General features: G+C 35.7%; 1 protein-coding gene across 1 annotated transcript in view; it reads left to right on the top strand.

Annotated features, from left to right (window-relative positions):
- The window catches only part of Gabrb1 (gamma-aminobutyric acid type A receptor subunit beta1), a 366,236-nt gene that overhangs the window by 253,517 nt on the left and 93,538 nt on the right, over window positions 1-19,181 (top strand). Inside the window, exon 5 of the mRNA XM_074042317.1 lies at window positions 7,930-8,012. Within this exon, the coding sequence (XP_073898418.1) occupies window positions 7,930-8,012 (83 nt within the window). The remainder of the gene's footprint in view (window positions 1-7,929; window positions 8,013-19,181) is intronic.

Genomic DNA, 19,181 nt, shown 5'->3' with positions numbered 1-19,181 from the left:
CCCCTCTCCTCTGAAGTTTTCCTCCCACTGCCACTTTCACAAGCTTTCCTGCTCCTGCTTACTGGGTGGTGCTGCTGCTCCTGCCGGCCACCATGTTTGTTTACAGTTCACGTGGGAAGTGGGTCTTCCCTCCTCTCACAAACTTCCCCACTCCTGGTTGCTGGGCGTGCGCCCCGCTCCCGCCAGAGGCTCTCCTGCCCGTCTGGCTTGTTTATTTACAGTCCCGGGAAGGATTCCCTTCCCCCAATCTTCAGTGCTCAGGGTGCCCCACCCTCTCTCCAGCGCGTCTTAACTGTTCTTATTGCTTATTACTCAGTTTCTCTTTTTTTTTTCCCGGGTGGAGGTCAGTCTGTCCAGGGGGCTATGCTGCTCTGGCCCAGGCTTGTCTGTGGGGGTACCGCGGTACCATGAAGCTCACCTGGTCCGCGTCTTCCCAAGCCGTATGGGCGCCGGCCACTGGCAGCCCCGGGGACCCTCCTCGTTTCTCCATTTAACGTGAAGTGGAGATTCTCTGCACCGGCTGGAGATGTGGAAGGGTCAAAGTTATGCCTTTTCTCGGTGATTATGCCTGTAAAGTGTGTCTCCAGCGTCTCTCCAAGATTTCACTATAGGAGGGTCGCTTTCTGCTTCCTACCTCTTGCCACCATCTTGGAATTCCCCAGCATGTTGTTTGCAACAGTTACCTAGGTTACTTTGCAGAAATTGGAAGGCCACTTTTGCTAAAAACACTGACTCTTTATTAGACCCTGTTAATATCTGCTGGATGACCAAAATGGGATAAAAGCCTTGGCACCTTTGTTTTCATATTGTTTTTATCCCCTTTACTCAAAGGCTAACCTTTGAGTCAGACTCTCAGCTCTGCATATAGATGTTGATCATTTGAGAAATGTTTTGTTCAAGACTATACTACAGGATTAACTTGACCTATTGCCTCCTGGAATGGATATGTGTTTCTTCTGTCTCACCCTTGTGTTTCTTGGCAATTCAAGCACTGAAAGTCCTTATAATAATAAGGCCACATTTATGCAAATGGTGATGTCAGAAGTTGACTCCCTGTTTGCCTACCAAGTATAAGGCCAATATGCTTGTGTACAAAAAGGAAAACATCGTTTGAAACCATGCCCATGACCAATGACAATAAGTAAATTTTAAGCCATCCCAGAAAATCAGTTAAAAGCAAGCAAGCCTGGCAACCTCTGGTCAGTGGTTAGCTCCCTTCAGCAGGAGTCAGCCAGCTCAAGTTGAGGTCCCAATAAAGAGCTTTGCCAATCTTATTCATAACATGTGAATTGATCTTATTTCTACTGTTTCCATGCCGTAAGATACCACCATATGGTATTAGCTATACTGTTAAAAACAAACAAATCAAAAATTTATTACCTCATGAATGTGCAATTGAACATTTTTAGCTATTATATCCAATGCTTAGATTATTGCCTGAATCCGGGTAGATCCTCTATCATTTTTATTCTGATTATTGATTAGGTAAGGATTCCCTGAATTCCTGATAACTAAATGAATACCAAAATATATGGTAAGGTCAACCCTAAATTTTTCAAACTTTATTTTACTGCTTGTGGGAAAAAAATTGCTAGAACATATATTCTCTGCTTAGACTCATCTGGAAATAATTTGTTCTTCAGTCCAGCATATCTGAATTTGAATCTAAGCATTACCATTTATAGATCATATAAACTTGGAAACATTTCTGTGCCTCATCAGATATCTGTTTCCTTATTTTTGATATTGGGATGAAAATGACATCAACATAATGGGTTATAGTAAGTAATAAATTAGACAATTTGATTGTGGTAGTCAGAATGATACCACCCACACAAGCTATCCATGTCCCATCCATTTTCTGACCTGGCAAATATTACCTCATTCAGCAAAAGAGACTTTGCAGATGTGATTAAGTCAATAATTTCAAGAAAAGATGATTATCCCAGATTATCTGGGTAGGTCCAAAGGAATCACAAGTGTCCTTATAAAATTAAAGGAAAGCTAGAGAGTCAGAGTTAATTGTGATAACAGAAGCAGAGGTTGGAGTGATGGGCTTTCAAGATGGAGGAAAGTGTCCATGAGCCAAGGAAAGGGAAAAGATTGTAGCATTGAAAAGGCAAATAGATTCTCCCTTATAACCTCCAGAAAAAACATAGTCAACACTTTGAGTTTAAGCTTCTGACTTCTAGAACTGTAAATGAATAAATGATTCCAACATAACACAAACCAAGACACGCTGACCTCTTAGATTAAGAGTAGCTTAAACCCACGGGCTGTTAATTGGTGCGCATTCAACACTTTCCCCAAGATTACTGGAGCTTCCCAAAGGGCTTCTGTAATTTGTACATCTCTGGCACTAAGTCTGCATTTACTGAATTGGTTTAATGAAAACCAACTGGCCTTTTAAAAATATTGATAGAATACTGTTTCATGAATGCTATCAAGATGTGGAACTCAGTCTATTTTTATTTTTCCAAGTGTAAAAATAAAACATTTGCACAGAGCTTTATTGTGTGTGTCTCTGTGTGTGCGTGTGTGTCTCACAAATGGTGTTTGTCAGGCTTGGTTTAAGTGAGTACAGGAAAATGTATTATCATAGCAAGATGAAAATCTTATAGTTGCTTGCTACTCAGGAGGCCGAGATCATGCCAGTCCAAGCAAAATATTAACAAGGCCCCATCTCCATCAATAAAAGCTGAGCAGAGTAGCATATGTCTATCATCCAAGCTTCAGAGGAAGCATAAATAGAGGATCTCAGTTCAGGCTGCCAAGGCATAAACGTGAGACCCTATACCAAAAATAACAAAAAAGGAAAAAGGGCTGGGGTCTGGCTCAAGTGCTTGGCAAGCACAAGGCCCTAGGTTCAAATGTCATTACTACCAAAGAAAAAGAAGAAAAAAATTTTTAAAAAAAGAAAAATATTAAAGTTGAATATCAAATGTGGCTATTCTTAAAAGAATTTTTTTGCTACTCCACAGTTACTTCCCCACACCTAAAATTCTTTTTAAATCTCACACAATACTTTATATCCTTTTGTTTCCTATCATTCATGCCTCCTACCCAAAGGATTTTACCTTCAAGTATCAAGGTATACCACCTAATAAAATTTGGTATGAACTATGAAGATAACATTATTTTTAACCTATTAAAGTAAACAGTATTAGCTGAAAACAAAAGTCTATGTGCCCATCAGTCATGGAACAGACTAACTCATCATCAGTTTCTTTGGGTGATATACCTAACATGGATTAAGGATGCAACTGAGAGTCTAAACAAGCCATAGGACATTCTTCAAACACACTTCACAATGTGATAATGATATTGATATTATACTCCTCACTAACAATCTCACCAGTTTTAGGGGAACAAGTAGAGCTCAGCATTTTCACAATTTTTCCATCTTCTTCCTCATGTTCCTTTTATACATATTCACTTAGTCATTCAATTAATTTATATAGACATCAGGTTTAAATTTGAGAGCTCTTCCTTATATAAGTAAAAGTTATAGGAAAATTTCAACCATGTTATATAATTTGTAAATGTATTTACGTTGACATTCTTATTTGTAAACGTGCCTTCCCCATGTGTGTATGTATGCATATGCATATATATGTAAAGAGAAAAAGAGATTTTAAGCCACATATGAGCCAGAACTTCCTGGATTATGTTGTGTCAAGCTGCCCTCAGCCATTAAATATACATGATTTGCAATTCCAGTGACTCTTAAGGTCAATGACCACATAGTATAAACCTTAATAAATGAGGTCTACTACAACATCATTTCTATTCATTCCAAAGTATCAGGGGACCACTATTCTACTATCAGCCCATCATAGTGTTCTGACCTAACCTTCAAAATATTAATAAATTGGATTATAATGTAAGCTGTTCTAAATGTCTTTGAAAGAACAGACGGATTGTAGGCTGTCACAAATCTACCCGTAGGAATTCTACATTTAGAAACACAGTTAGTTAATTCTTTTGCTTGTAGCCAATTCTATCCTATTGTACTTTAATTTACTACCTGCCTATAATAGTATTTTCTCACACATGGAATGAATACTTTGAGTGTGAAAAGTTAGAAAAAGAATTCAAAAAACAATTCAGTCTTGAAGCCCTCAACCTATCCAGTTTTGTGATCTTCAACACCATTAATTCCATAGAAGTTTTATCATATAAACCTGCTTCAGCCAGAATAAGTGCATTTCCAGATGGATGTGTTATTTAATTATAGACATAACTAACCATGGCTGGGCATCCTATTAAGCAAAGACAACAAACGGAAACACAAGCAGCAATTATTCTTAGTGATGTTCATTATTGCTTCTCACCCAGAAGACGGAAGAGCCAGAGAAAACTCTGTCCACAGAACTCTTTATTGATGATCTGGGAAATTCTTGCTGAGCAACTATTTTCTTACAAAGAGCTCATACACTCACCTCACTTCGCCATAGCATTACAAAATCTAGAAATGTCAAACTCTGATATCATCAGAGTTCTACTGTCTGTGCAAAGATTTTTTACAGGCTAAAGCATGTATTAGTAAGTACCTGCCTACGTAGTCCCTGTCTGAGTCGCAATGATCTCTCCCTTCCTAAAGTCTAGTGGATCTTTGGAGACTATATTTGAATTTTCATAGCTTTCTGTCAACCCTTATCAACAATTTGGGGAGACTTCTCACCTAATCCACAATGACCCAATGAAATCCTCTTAAAAACTGGAAATTTGAGACAAATAGATTCCATGATGAAATCTTTCACTTGTGGCCAGTGTTTTCTAGAGAAAGCCAAGCAGCTCCCACAGCTCAAGTTCCTGGAGGCATTGGGTGCTTTCCTTGTGAGTTGAAATGATTACTCGATTCTCTTTGATTTGGGAGCAGGAGAAGCAAACTGGCCTCGGCAATGAGAGTGGAAAAACATTGAGTCATGGTCAATGATGTATAGTTACACATGCATCATTGATAAGATGATTTGTAGTTTCCCACAATGATAACAATTATGTAAAATGTAAAACTTTTTGGTCTCTTTCCTAATGTTCAAACAAATCCAATTAAATTGACCAATGTTCTGCCTAGGAAGACTTCAAAAACAGTGTCCAAATGTGAATTTTTATCTTCATAAGGGAAGCCAAAGAGAAAATGAAAGGGAAGAGGGTTATTTTCTAATAATGTCTTTAAGAAGAAACAATTCTGTAACCTTATTAGGTTAGACTAAATGACCAAATCAATAACTCACCTTGACAGCCTCAAAACTCAAAGTAAGCTCTGATGTATATTTAGAGAACCTTCAGGTATAAATATATTATGTATTTGCAATGTGCCACATAAAGTTTTGGCCAGTGACGGATGCCACCATGCTTTCCCATAATAGGATCTAAAAACTTCCTATTACCTAATGACATTATAACTGTCCTAACATCATAGCCAATGATCACAATGTATCACTCGCATGTTTATGGTGTTATTAGTGTAAATAAGCTTACTGTGTTGTCAGTTATAAAAGCATAGCACATATAATTATGTAGACTACATAGTATTTGATAACAACAATAAACTAAACAATAATAAACTAATTTATATATTTACTATACTATTTATCATTATCTCAGAATATACTCCTTCTACTCACACACACTAAAAAGTTTACTATAAACTTAAAAAGTTTACTATATGACAAGGGGAGAGCACATATGGGAGATATGGGAATAGATAGAAAACCCAAAACATGAAAGGTGTTTGATGTCCCCACTCCAGAGGAACTAATACAGAAACCTTAAAGCAACAGAGGTCAACATGAGAAGGGGATCAGGAACCAGTGTAAAGATCAGTTAGAGATTAATCAACTTGGGTTGTAACACATTTGTACATGAAAGCAATGCTAGGAATCTCTCTGTATAGCTATCCTTAACTCAACTAGTAAAAATGCTTTGTCTTCCTTATTATGCTTATGTCTTCTCTTCAAAAAATTAGAGATAAGGGCAGAACAGGTTGTGCCCGGAAGAGAGGGGGAAGGGAGAAAGAGGGTAGGGGAGAGGAGCAAGGGGGAGAAATGACCCAAATAATGTATGCACATGTAAATAAATGAATAATAAAAAATTAAAAACAAACAACAAAAAAAAACAGTATGCTGTGTCCTAGTGACACAAGGCTACCTCATTGTAGCACTTGATTACATCAAAGTCAATGGCAAGTGATTGGCCTACTCTATCTAGATTTGTGCAAGGACACTCTATGATGTTTGCACAATGATGCAGCTCTGAGAATGTGTCCCTTTCAGTAAATGCTGCATAACTATAATACATACATTATGTACATGTAATGTGTGTATATGTATTTATATTCATATATGTAATATATATTGGCATATATATATGTTATGTATTATATGTAATCAGTATATACTTAGGTATATATATACACATATATAGTATATTATAGTGCAGTATATAATATATATATATATATATACACAAAGTAAATAATTGTTATGGTATATTGAGAGCATCTTCCTCTGAAGATGTAAAAGATAAGAAACAACATAAGTAAATGCCCACCAAAGGATGATTAAGAAAATAAATTATGATATTTTCATACAAATGGATGCATTATAGTTTAAAGACAGCTTATTATTTACTGATATAGAACTAAATCCAAGGTGCATCATTAAAGCAATTAAGCAAAGGATAAAGAAAGTTGTCATGTTTGGCTACTATGGAAGAGGTATTTTCCTCGAAGAAGAGATAGCAGTGAGTGCTTCTGTTTGCATAGAATGATTCAAATGTTCTAACTGCTAAGGATTAAAGTAGAAAGGAAAAATTAAATTTGGATCTTTTGAGTGCTTTAAATTATGGTTACATTTTACAGGGTTAGACCATTTAACTTTTTAAAACATTTTATCAATTACAAAGTGATTAACAAACGGATGTAAGAATGGACTAGCCATAGAGATTTCAGTTACTCTCAGACTCCACTGTCCAGAAAAAACATTCCAAATAAGAGAAAATGGAGGGATAATGGAAGTACAGGTAGGCTATCTAGAGTCAGGGTCCTCAAGTTTAGCATAAACACATAAACTCAGATGGCACTGACAGGTATGATGTAAGCTTTGATTCCAGGACAGTTATATGCCCTGGTTATATGCTACCTGATGAGTATAAGCAGGCCAAGTTTCAGAGATAAATATGACAAGTCTCTGCATCTATTGAGATAGCCGTGTGGTTTTTATTTTTTTATTATTATGTATCACAGTCATTGATTTTGTCCTTAACTTCTTTTATATTGACTGATTTCTTTTAGCTTAGATTCTGTTGGTTGATCATTATATATATATCCTTACATTCTAGGAATTAATCCCACTTGGTTGGAGTAAATAATCCTTTTAATGTGCTTTTAAATTCAAGTTTTTATTAATGTTTTGTGGTTTTTGCATATATGTTCATCAGAAATATTGACATATAGTTTTGTTTTATTGTTTTAGTAACATTGTCTGCTTTTGAACTAGGATGATGCTGGACTCATAAAGAGATTTTTGGAGTATTCCCTCTTCTAATTTTTGGAAAAGTTTAGGAAGAATTAGCATTGATTCTTCTTTAAATATTTCATAGACTTCACCTACAAAGCCATCTGGGCTTATCTTTTTTAAAAGGTTTTGATTATTCATTTAATCTCTTTTTATTAGTGCATTCAGTCTTTTTTTTTTTTCTTCAAATAATCTTGGTAGGTTGTATATTTCTAGGAATTTATCTATTTCCATTCACCCATCTAAGTTATCCAATTTGTTGGCAAGAAACTGCTCATAGTGGTCCCTTGTGATCTCACAAAATTCCAATGGCTAGTTTCTACCATCTGGTAGACAGGACTTGGATTGGAAGTGCTGGAAATGAAAGTTTACCACTTTTATGATTTTTTTTTCCCTCTCACCCTTGCAGGATCACAACCACAGCTGCGTGTATGATGGATCTTCGAAGATACCCTCTGGATGAGCAAAACTGCACCCTGGAGATTGAAAGTTGTGAGTTACTTGCACAGGGGAATGAGAAAGGAGGGGGGTTGTTTGACCCAATTAAATTCCACTTTTTCCTCTATTAATTGGTACAGTATACTTTTTACAGCACTCTCCTGCCAATTTTTCAAGGGGTTTACAATCTAACATTTTCCCTTAAATTGGTTGTTCATGGGTTGTTTCGATGAAGTTATCATTTTGGACAATTAAGGAAAATCTACTTGTTTTAGCTCAATATTTTATAAATTGATGATTTCTCCTTCTGAGTGTTTCACTCAAAGCCTTCCGATATTAAGCTGCATTAATGAGAGGAAAACATTTCAATATGAAAAGACTGTAAGAATATTTTTGGTTCTATCATCTATTGACTTGAAGGATTGTAAATTGTCTTTTATTAAATATGCTGTGTTAGGTCTGTGTGAATGACACGTCTTCACCATGAAAAGAGTAAGATGAAGAATGATGCCTTGTGGGGCTTGTGTTTTGGGCCAAAGACTTAATGGGTTTCATGTCTAAGTGACTGACATTGGTTTGTCCCCTAGCGCTGTTTTTCATTGATTGCTTCCTTAACAATGTGAATATTTTAATTACTAAGATTTAATTTGATTGACTATTTTTGCATCCTTGTTTCTCAGCTATAAACCTGTAGGCATTTGAGTCCATTAGTTGTGAATACCAGAGATAGACTATTTCTTGGTTTTCTGATGTGTAGAAAAGTGCAGCAGCTAATTCAGACCATTACTGTGTCACTTAATGTAATGTGAGAGACCGTCACATATGTATTTATGTCATCTAAAATATTTTCAGGATCTAAAAATCAAGACAGTTAAGGAAAATGGAAAAATTACAAGTGACCCTATAGTATTATTGAAGAATAAATGTGTTTCTCTAGTGTGTTAATACTAAGCATTTATAATAATTTTCTAGTTTCATTGTATACAGGCATAGAAATAAAGATGCTTCTATAGACCTAATGCTATATATAGACAGAGAGATTATTCTATTACTGAAATAAATGAGAAAATTTATAAGCTATTCATTAATATTCTAGTTTTTTTAACTCACCATATAAAGAAGTTAAATATGAAATGTGTTAGTTATGAAAGTGTTGATAAAACTTTTGGTTTAAATGCTAAAAATGACCAAATTTGAACAATCATCCCAATAATTTATTAATAATTAGTAATGTTTTATAAACAAAGAAGTACCTTAGTTTAGCAAGTAATCCATTAGTTTTTAAACTGGAATGGAAAGAAAAGATAAATCATGAGTTGCTCATATATTTGGATTACCTTTTGCCCTTGACGTCCCTTCCATTGACTTTGTGATTTTTTCAATTTTGGCTTTTACTGGACAACATTCAGATCTGACACCTGAGTAAAATTCTAAAATCTTACAGCTTCCATCATTCACTTAAATGAGTAATGAATTTTGAAAAATACTTGAATTGACTCTTTGTTTTCAATTATAAGTACTGAAATTACAGCATGTCTCCTCAAATTCATATTTTATTTATAACTCATACTGGATTTTCCTACTCTATAAGTTGACATTTTTCTTTAAGTTCACAAATTTCTTTATTCATGTTAGGAAGTCAATAACTTTGAGGTGCATTTATCATATCATACAATGACCAAAACCCAAAGTAGAAATGAAGGTGAAAGTATATGTAACATTTGTAGAGAGGCAATGGAGGAAGGTCAGACAGCCAAACAGCTAAAATGATCATAAAATACAGCACCAGACACAATAATATGGCAAATATTAAGTCAATTCACTAAGATGCAAATTGTTGTCTAGTTAGAGGGGAAGCAAAATAACTGGGACTCTAAAATCAGCTAAAAGGAAATAATGCAGGAAGAACCCATCATCAAAATGATCCACCAGCAGATCAAAGAACTTCAGTTGCTAAAGAGACATATGTAAAGTAAAGCAAAAAATATGCCTATAGGAATTTGTGCAATGAGGCATATATGAAGGCAGGAATTTGAGAGAAAAGAAAAAAAAAAAAACATGGAACAGTTGCCTTGTATTTGCCAAATGAAAGCAAGGTATTATATAACACTTCTGTGACAAAAGTATTCTAACAACACTTGAGAGATGAGGCATATGGGGTTCAGAGAAATAAAGTAAATTCAGGGCCACAGGCAAGAATAGTGGTGCATCAGGGATTCAGACACAGGTGTCCTAATCTCTGTCACAGAATCCTGCAATTGACAGGTGGGTAAGAGAGCATAGAATCAGTGACTAGCACTATAACACCAATTGGAACCACTTTCTGCTAGGTTAAGAATGCTGTATCAACCAAAGACTGATCTGTATTTCCCAAAAAATTAGCTCTGCTAAAGGTTAGAATTAATTTTAGAGGCTGAAGCTCATAGGGTCACATGTTTACAGCTGCAGAGAGAAGGTAGCCTTTGGATGCTGAAAATGAAGCAGGCTTGGTTCCACTGATGTTACTGAAAGAAAGAAAAAGAAGGGTGAGGAAATTGAAGAGACAGAGGGAAAGAGAAAAGGAAGGAAAGAAGGAAAAAAAGCCTCAGGTGGTGGCTTTAACATCTTAGTTAAAAATGTATCCCTTCTTAATGATGGATAAAGAGATCCTAAATCTTAAGACTTATAATTTTAAGTGATGAAGTAACAAATGCTAATAGTATGGAGTCTCAATGAACTTCTTGTTTCTACCTCACTGCATAATAAAATGCTAAGACTCATAAATGCTGTATTGGTTATTCATCCAATTTTGAAACTATTCATAAACTAATGTGTCACTTTCTGAAAAGCTCTCCCTGAATTGACAATGTATCAAGACTACAGATGAGCTTTAAAGTAATTACAAATACAATTGTGTAGTGTCCGTTTGAAAATAAGAATGATAAAGTGGACATTCTACCCACAGAGCATTGAACCAATCATATTTTTCTGTGACCAATGGAGTAGAAACCTTGCCTACATTACAAAATATACTAGTTGTGTGCTCTTCTCATCCAAAGCTGGGGAATTGTTTTCTTTGGTTAGCTCCTTTGAGACAAATTAAAGATGTTTTGCTTATCCTTAATGTCATCTAATCAAGTAAAATTGAAAAGTCCATAAAGGCTTGGTAAATTGAAATTTTACTTGAACTTGGAGCAGATTAATAGCTTCATAGCCCTGGGATGCCATAAAATGAGTTAATGACATATAGAAAAATCAATCAAGGGATTTAGTATAAAGAGGATTTGGAATTTTAAATCAATAAAGCTATCATATGAAGGTTTGATAGCCACCAGCCTCGTGAGGCACGGACAAGGCTTAGGGTACTAAGCATGGAAGTGGCAAAGCCTTTTCCATTTTCTGTAGCATGAATTACAGAGCATTTTACCCTTATCTCACCCTGTCACTGTCAGGAAATGGCATCATCTCTCACTACATTCAAAAAAGTAGAAGCTATTTCAGGTCTAAAATCTCTGTGTTCTCACCCATATTCTTCTAAACGTCTGTATTCTTCACCATTCTGAATGAATGGTGAAAAATATTTCACCCTGTATTTCAGAGAAAAAGGTGCTTCAATTCCCTTTGTAGACTGCACCTGACCCCTGTGTCATGATTCCATCTCTTTCTTCTTTCCCTGTATTATGCCAACCCACACATCCTCCCCTGACCTCTCAATTCCAATCTTACCCTTTCTACTTCTGGTTTTTCACAGCTTATAGGCTGAAAACGCTTCTCATCATAAAACACCTCAGTCTATCCCTGCATCTCCTTTAAGCTTTTTCTTAATCCCCCTACTTCACTTTCTCCAAACTACTTGGGAAAATGGTATATACCTGTTGTCTATTGCCGTAACTTCCTCTTGACCCACTATAATTTAGCACCTGCCTTTCTACCTCCAACTTGGCCTAAATGGTTCACAGAAGGTCACGGAGGATTTTTCTATTACATCTTTATTGAAGTGATCCTCAAACATTTTGGCAATTCTTAAGGCTAGCATTATCTCAATGTATTACATCTAATGAACCATCTACTCTATCTGATAATCTCACAATATTTTTATTTTGTTAATTTAAATTCCTTCGTGGTATCAATATGCATACAGAATTTCAAGCAGTAGTCATGTTGGATTATTCCCAAAATAAAATTGTTTTCTTATCCACAAAGATAATAGGTGATAAAAATAATGTATCTACCTAATCAAGTGGCTTAATCTAATTATGGAAATTTTCCCAAGAGAATATGAAGTTTGCAGAAATTAAGTTATAAATTTTATTTGTGTAATGTAATAATTACTGGAAATAAAAATCAAAATAAGTATAGTATTTAGATGTGAAACATGGATAGGTCTATAAAAGTCTGCCATTGTCTAAAAAATTGTACCCAGCTTTTAAAGTCATGTTAAAATAATTTTATGCAGAGGAAAGAGACTAAGACATCTGGGAGAAAAATGTAAAGTCATATCTGAATATTTTTAACATGGTGATATAGAAAAGAAAATTTATGTTCAGTATGCAGCATGTCAAGATTCTTCAGCAAAATAAAGGCAAGAAGAGAGAGAACGAGAGAGGAGAGAGAAATAGATTTATTATAAGATATTAGGTCATGCAAATATGGAGGCTGACAAGTCCCACAGTCTGTAGGGTGTGTCAGCAAGCTGGAGAGCCAATGGTAATTCCAGTCTCAATGCAGGAGCCTAAGAATCAAGAGAGCTGATAGTGCAATTCCAGCCCAAAGACCAGCAAACAAGAAACCCAGGAAGAGCCAATGTTTCTATTCAAGTCCAAAGGCAGGAAAAAGCTGATGCCCCAGTTTAAAAAGTAAGCAGGTGGAAGTCTCTGTTACTCAGAGAAAGGTCATTCTGTTTTTCTTCAGACTTTCAACCAGTTGAATGAGGTCCATCCGCATTAAGGAAGCTTTGCTCATTCTACCAATTTAAATGTTAATCTCATCAAAGAAAACAACAAACACCTCATGGGAACACCGGGAGTAATGGCTGAACAAGTATCTTAGCTATCTAGTGACCCAAATTGATGGATCGAGTTAACCATCACATCCAAAGTCCTATATTCCAATACCTTCAATTCAGTTTGTCTGACGTTTCTTAAGTGGTGACCCCAGATGGCTCTCTATGTTAATAAGCACTGGTGATACAACAGCAACCAGACAGTGGGCAGAAGTTTCAGGATGGCAGATTTAGAATTTAAGAGAAATAATTTCTAAGGAGTAGTAGTGTCTATTCATGAAATAAATCCTTGCTTAACAAAGAGCTTCCTTTTTCATAGGGACACTTCAATTAATTGAAAATGACCACCTACCAGTGATAATATAGAAGACATTCCTCAGTGGGAGGTCAGTTTCATTTTATAACCTTCAAGTTCACTTCCAATCCCAAAATCTAGAACTCTCGGAGTTATTCACCAGTAAATATGATACCTAAAACATTAGTGCTAAAGTGATTTTGATTTACAAAGAAAAGTTGGATACAGAAAAAAAGCTATGAATACATGAACATATAAATACTCACAAAAAAATATGAAGCATAGGACAATTATAAGCAAAAGCCTTTGAACTATTCTTACTTTATTGCTGCCTGCCAAACCAATAATTCTGATCTGAAATCATTTAAAAATAGCTTCTACAACATGCAGCACACTTTCTATTCATGGTTGCTAAACACCAAAAATAACAGAAGTAAATTGAACATCATGAATGATTCATGGTTCCCCTTCCTTTATATCCCCATTGTCAAGGAAATTAGCAGCATTGGATATCTCCTTAGATAAATTTGATTTTGTCATATTGTAGAGACTACTTAATGAAAATGAATATTTCAAATTTATGTTCATAGAAATGTTAATGAATTTTAGTGCCTGTAGCTTTTTTTGATGAGCAGAGGGGTGGGTGTAGGAAGGGAATATTTTCTGAATTAATTTGTTCCTTTTTCCAGCCTGCTCTTTTGAAACTGTGAAAAGTACTCTCGCTGTAAAGTGTCTGATACTTTACAAGTTAAAAAATAAAAGCCAGTGGGGGAATGGAGTTCCTCTTATGAAAATTAGCTTTGCAGTCAACTTAACTATAAAGTTAGCCTTATAGCTGTTCACTTCTACCCTATACACAATTTATTTTCCATGATTGAGAAAGTTGTTGTATACATTGGTGAAAATATATTTGATTGAAAGATTTAGATTAATGGGAGTTTCTTCCCTTCTTGGTGTAAGGATGAATGACCATTTTGCTACGTGCTTCACAAGAGGAAGTGTTTAACAGAGCTCATTAATTTATCTAAAAGTTTTAGGAATTGATCAAGTACTTGAAGACACATTTTACAATAAACTGGACACCCTTTGCTACACTGAAGGCTTTGATTCTCTTGAGATCCAAACTTGATAATAATGATAGCTAATGTTTGTTAACTATATATTATAGCCAGGTACTTTATGAAAGTGTCCCGTTGAATTCTCATCACAAGACAGAAATCAAAGCATCAAACTAGTAACTTACTTTATCACAAAAGGTCAGTAGTTTCACACTTGAGAACAAAGCAAGTTTTATTGTTCCTCCTTTTCACTGAATTTGTCCCAATTCAATTCTTAAGTGGGTTTTTATTTTCTGACATTCTTGCCAGAAAAAGTGAATAGTGACCTATTTTCAGAATAGCCATTATTTTACCAGATCACTTCTATAAATGCAACAGATCATGCAATGGTCAGAAATCCTTTTCCTTCTATGTGGCTACAGATATCATTCTCCAAATCAGTATCATGCTGGGCTTAGCTACTGCAATGGTCGTCTAGTTTCAAAGTCTGTCCATTTTTCATAATTGTGATACTTGAACATCTACAACCTTGGAAATGGACATATTTTCATGAGGGGCCTTGACTTAGATTTTCCTGTGAACCACATCTACATAGGAATCATGAAATAATATATATTAATTTCATTTTCCCTTATGTTTCAATTTCCTTACTTAAATTGCTTTATTCTTATCTTTAAGATCAAGGATGTCAAAGGGAGTTTTTTAAAAAATATTAAGACCATCACCCCACCACAGATCAGTAACATCAGAATTTGTGGAAGCTAAGCATTGGTGGTTCATACCTGTAATCCTGGGTACTTGGGAGACTAAATTATGGAAGATCACAGTTCGAAGTCAGTCTAGACAAGTAGTTTACAAGACCCCCATCACCAAAATAACCAGAACATTTTTTCATTTGCATACAGGAATGGGGGAGGGTGGATTAAGGAGAATAATGGAGAGGTGAATTCACCTATGATATAGTGTAAGCACTATAGTAAATGTCACAATGTACCCCCAGTACAACAATGATTTAAGAAAGATTAACAAAGTAACTAGAGCAAAATGAACTGGAGTTGTGGCTCAAAAGAAAGAGCATCTGCTTTGCAAGAGTGAAGCCCTGAGTTCAAACTTATGCCACAAAAAAAAGAAAAAGAAAACTTCATGGATTATCAGTCCTGGTATTTTAAACTTCCCAGATAAGTTTAATAAGCAGCCATGTTTGACAGTGTGCTTAAAGACAACAACAGTTTGATTTTGTGCTCTTCTCTTTCTCTTTTACTTCTTTTCTAATAGACCCAGTTCTTTATTTTTTTTGTTTCATTTTTCTTTTATTATTCATATGTGCTTACAAGGCTTGGTTCATTTCTCCCCCCTGACCCCACCCACTCCCTTACCACCCACTCCACCCCCTCCCTCCCCGCCCCCCTCAATACCCAGCAGAAACTATTTTGCCCTTATTTCTAATTTTGTTGTAGAGAGAGTATAAGCAATAATAGGAAGGAACAAGGGTTTTTGCTGGTTGAGATAAGGATAGCTATACAGGGCATTGACTCACATTAATTTCCTGTGCGTGTGTGTTACCTTCTAGGTAAATTCTTTTTGATCTAACCTTTTCTCTAGTACCTGGTCCCCTTTTCCTATTGGCCTCAGTTGCTTTAAGGTATCTGCTTTAGTTTCTCTGCATTAAGGGCAACAAATGCTAGCTAGTTTTTTAGGTGTCTTACCTATCCTCACCCCTCCCTTGGGTGCTCTTGCTTTTATCATGTGCTCATAGTCTAATCCCCTTGTTGTGTTTGCCCTTGATCTAATGTCCACATATGAGGGAGCACATATGATTTTTTGTTTTTTGAGCCAGGCTAATCTCACTCAGAATGATGTTCTCCAATTCCATCCATTTCCCAGTGAATGATAACATTTCGTTCTTCTTCATGGCTGCATAAAATTGCATTGTGTATAGATACCACATTTTCTTAATCCATTCGTCAGTGCTGGGGCATCTTGGCTGTTTCCATAACTTGGCTATTGTGAATAGTGCCACAATAAACATGGATGTGCAGGTGCCTCTGGAGTAACAGTCTTTTGGGTATATCCCCAAGAGTGGTATTGCTGGATCAAATGGTAGATCGATGTCCAGCTTTTTAAGTAGCCTCCAAATTTTTTTCCAGAGTGGTTGTACTAGTCTACATTCCCACCAACAGTGTAAGAGGGTTCCTTTTTCCCCACATCCTGGCCAACACCTGTTGTTGGTGGTGTTGCTGATGATGGCTATTCTAACAGGGGTGAGGTGGAATCTTAGCGTGGTTTTAATTTGCATTTCCTTTATTGCTAGAGATGGTGAGCATTTTTTCATGTGTTTTCTGGCCATTTGAATTTCTTCTTTTGAGAAAGTTCTGTTCAGTTCACGTGCCCATTTCTTTATTGGTTCATTAGTTTTGGGAGAATTTAGTTTTTTAAGTTCCCTGCATATTCTGGTTATCAGTCCTTTGTCTGATGTATAGTTGGCAAATATTTTCTCCCACTCTGTGGGTGTTCTCTTCAGTTTAGAGTCCATTTCTTTTGATGAACAGAAGCTTTTTAGTTTTATGAGGTCCCATTTATCTATGCTATCTCTTAGTTGCTGTGCTGCTGGGGTTTCATTGAGAAAGTTCTTACCTATACCTACTAACTCCAGAGTATTTCCTACTCTTTCTTGTATCAACTTAAGAGTTTGGGGTCTGATATTAAGTTCCTTGATCCATTTTGAGTTAATCTTGGTATAGGGTGATATACATGGATCTAGTTTCAGTTTTTTGCAGACTGCTAACCAGTTTTCCCAGCAGTTTTTGTTGAAGAGGCTGCTATTTCTCCATCGTATATTTTTAGCTCCTTTGTCAAAGATAAGTTGCTTGTAGTTGTGTGGCTTCATATCTGGATCCTCTATTCTGTTCCACTGGTCTTCATGTCTGTTTTTGTGCCAGTACCATGCTGTTTTTATTGTTATTGCTTTGTAATATAGTTTGAAGTCAGGTATTGTGATACCTCCTGCATTGTTCTTTTGACTGAGTATTGCCTTGGCTATTCGTGGCCTCTTGTGTTTCCATATAAATTTAACAGTAGATTTTTCAATCTCTTTAATGAATGTCATTGGAATTTTGATGGGAATTGCATTAAACATGTAGATTACTTTGGGGAGTATCAACATTTTCACTATGTTGATTCTACCAATCCATGAGCATGGGAGATCTCTCCACTTTCTATAGTCTTCCTCAATCTCTTTCTTCAGAAGTGTATAGTTTTCCTTGTAGAGGTCTTTCACATCTTTTGTTAGGTTTACACCTAGGTATTTGATTTTGTTTGAGGCTATTGTAAATGGAATTGTTTTCATACATTCTTTTTCCGTTTGCTCATTGTTAGTGTATAGAAATGCTAATGATTTTTCTATGTTGATTTTATATCCTGCTATCTTGCTATAGCTATTGATGATGTCTAGAAGCTTCTGAGTAGAGTTTTTTGGGTCTTTAAGGTATAGGATCATGTCGTCTGCAAATAGGGATATTTTGACAGTTTATTTACCTATTTGTTTCCTTTTATTCCTTCTTCTTGCCTAATTGCTCTGGCTAGGAATTCCAGTACTATGTTGAATAGGAGTGGAGATAGTGGGCATCCTTGTCTGGTTCCTGATTTTAGAGGGAATGGTTTTAATTTTTCTCCGTTAAGTATAATGCTGGCTGTAGGTTTGTCATATATAGCTTTTATAATGTTGAGGAACTTTCCTTCTATTCCTAGTTTTCTTAGAGCTTTTATCATGAAATGATGTTGGATCTTATCAAAGGCTTTTTCTGCATCTATTGAGATGATCAAGTGGTTTTTGTCTCTGCTTCTGTTAATGTGGTTTATTATGTTAATTGATTTTCGTATGTTGAACCACCCCTGCATCCCTGGGATGAAGCCTACTTGGTCGTGGTGAATAATCTTTTTGCTGTGTTGCTGAATTCGGTTTGTCATTATTTTGTTGAGGATTTTTGCATCAATATTCACTAAGGAGTTCTGCTTTTTGGAGGTGACTTTGCCTGGTTTTGGGATAAGTGTAATAGTGGCTTCATAAAATGTGTTTGGCAGTTTTCCTTCCCTTTCTATTTCGTGGAACAGTTTAAGGAGGGTTGGTATCAGTTCTTCTTTAAAGGTCTGATAGAATTCAGCAGAGAATCTATCAGGTCCTGGACTTTTCTTTTTGGGGAGACTCTTCATTGCTGCTTCAATTTCATTTTGTGTTATAGGTCTATTCAGGTGACTAATTTCCTCTTGGTTCAGTTTTGGATGATCATATGTATCTAGAAATCTGTCCATTTCTTTTAGATTTTCAAATTTATTTGAATAGAGGTTCTCAAAGTAGTCTCTGATGATTTCCTGGACTTCCATGGTGTTTGTTGTTATCTCCCCTTTTGCATTCCTAATTCTACTAATTTGGGTTTTTTCTCTCCTCATTTTAGTCAGGTTTGCCAGGGGTCTATCGATCTTGTTTATTTTTTCAAAGAACCAACTTTTTGTTTCATTAATTCTTTGTATGGTTTTTTTGGTTTCTATTTCATTGATTTCAGCTCTTACTTTTATTATTTCTCTCCTTCTATTTGTTTTGGGATTTGCTTATTCTTGTTTTTCTAGGAGTTTGAGATGTATCATTAGGTCATTGATTTGGGATCTTTCAATCTTTTTAATATATGCACTCATGCCTATAAACTTTCCTCTCAAGACTGCCTTAGCTGTGTCCCATAGGTTCTGGTAGGTTGTGTTTTCATTTTCATTGACTTCCAGGAACTTTTTAATTTCCTCTTTTATTGCATCGATGATCCATTCTTCATTAAGTAATGAGTTATTTAGTTTCCAGCTGTTTGCATGTTTTTTGTCTTTACTTTTGTTCTTGAGTTCTA

The sequence above is a fragment of the Castor canadensis genome, chromosome 9 (genome assembly GCF_047511655.1).
Source record: "Castor canadensis chromosome 9, mCasCan1.hap1v2, whole genome shotgun sequence".
NCBI lineage: Eukaryota > Metazoa > Chordata > Mammalia > Rodentia > Castoridae > Castor > Castor canadensis.
This window is presented reverse-complemented; position numbering and strand designations above follow the sequence as displayed.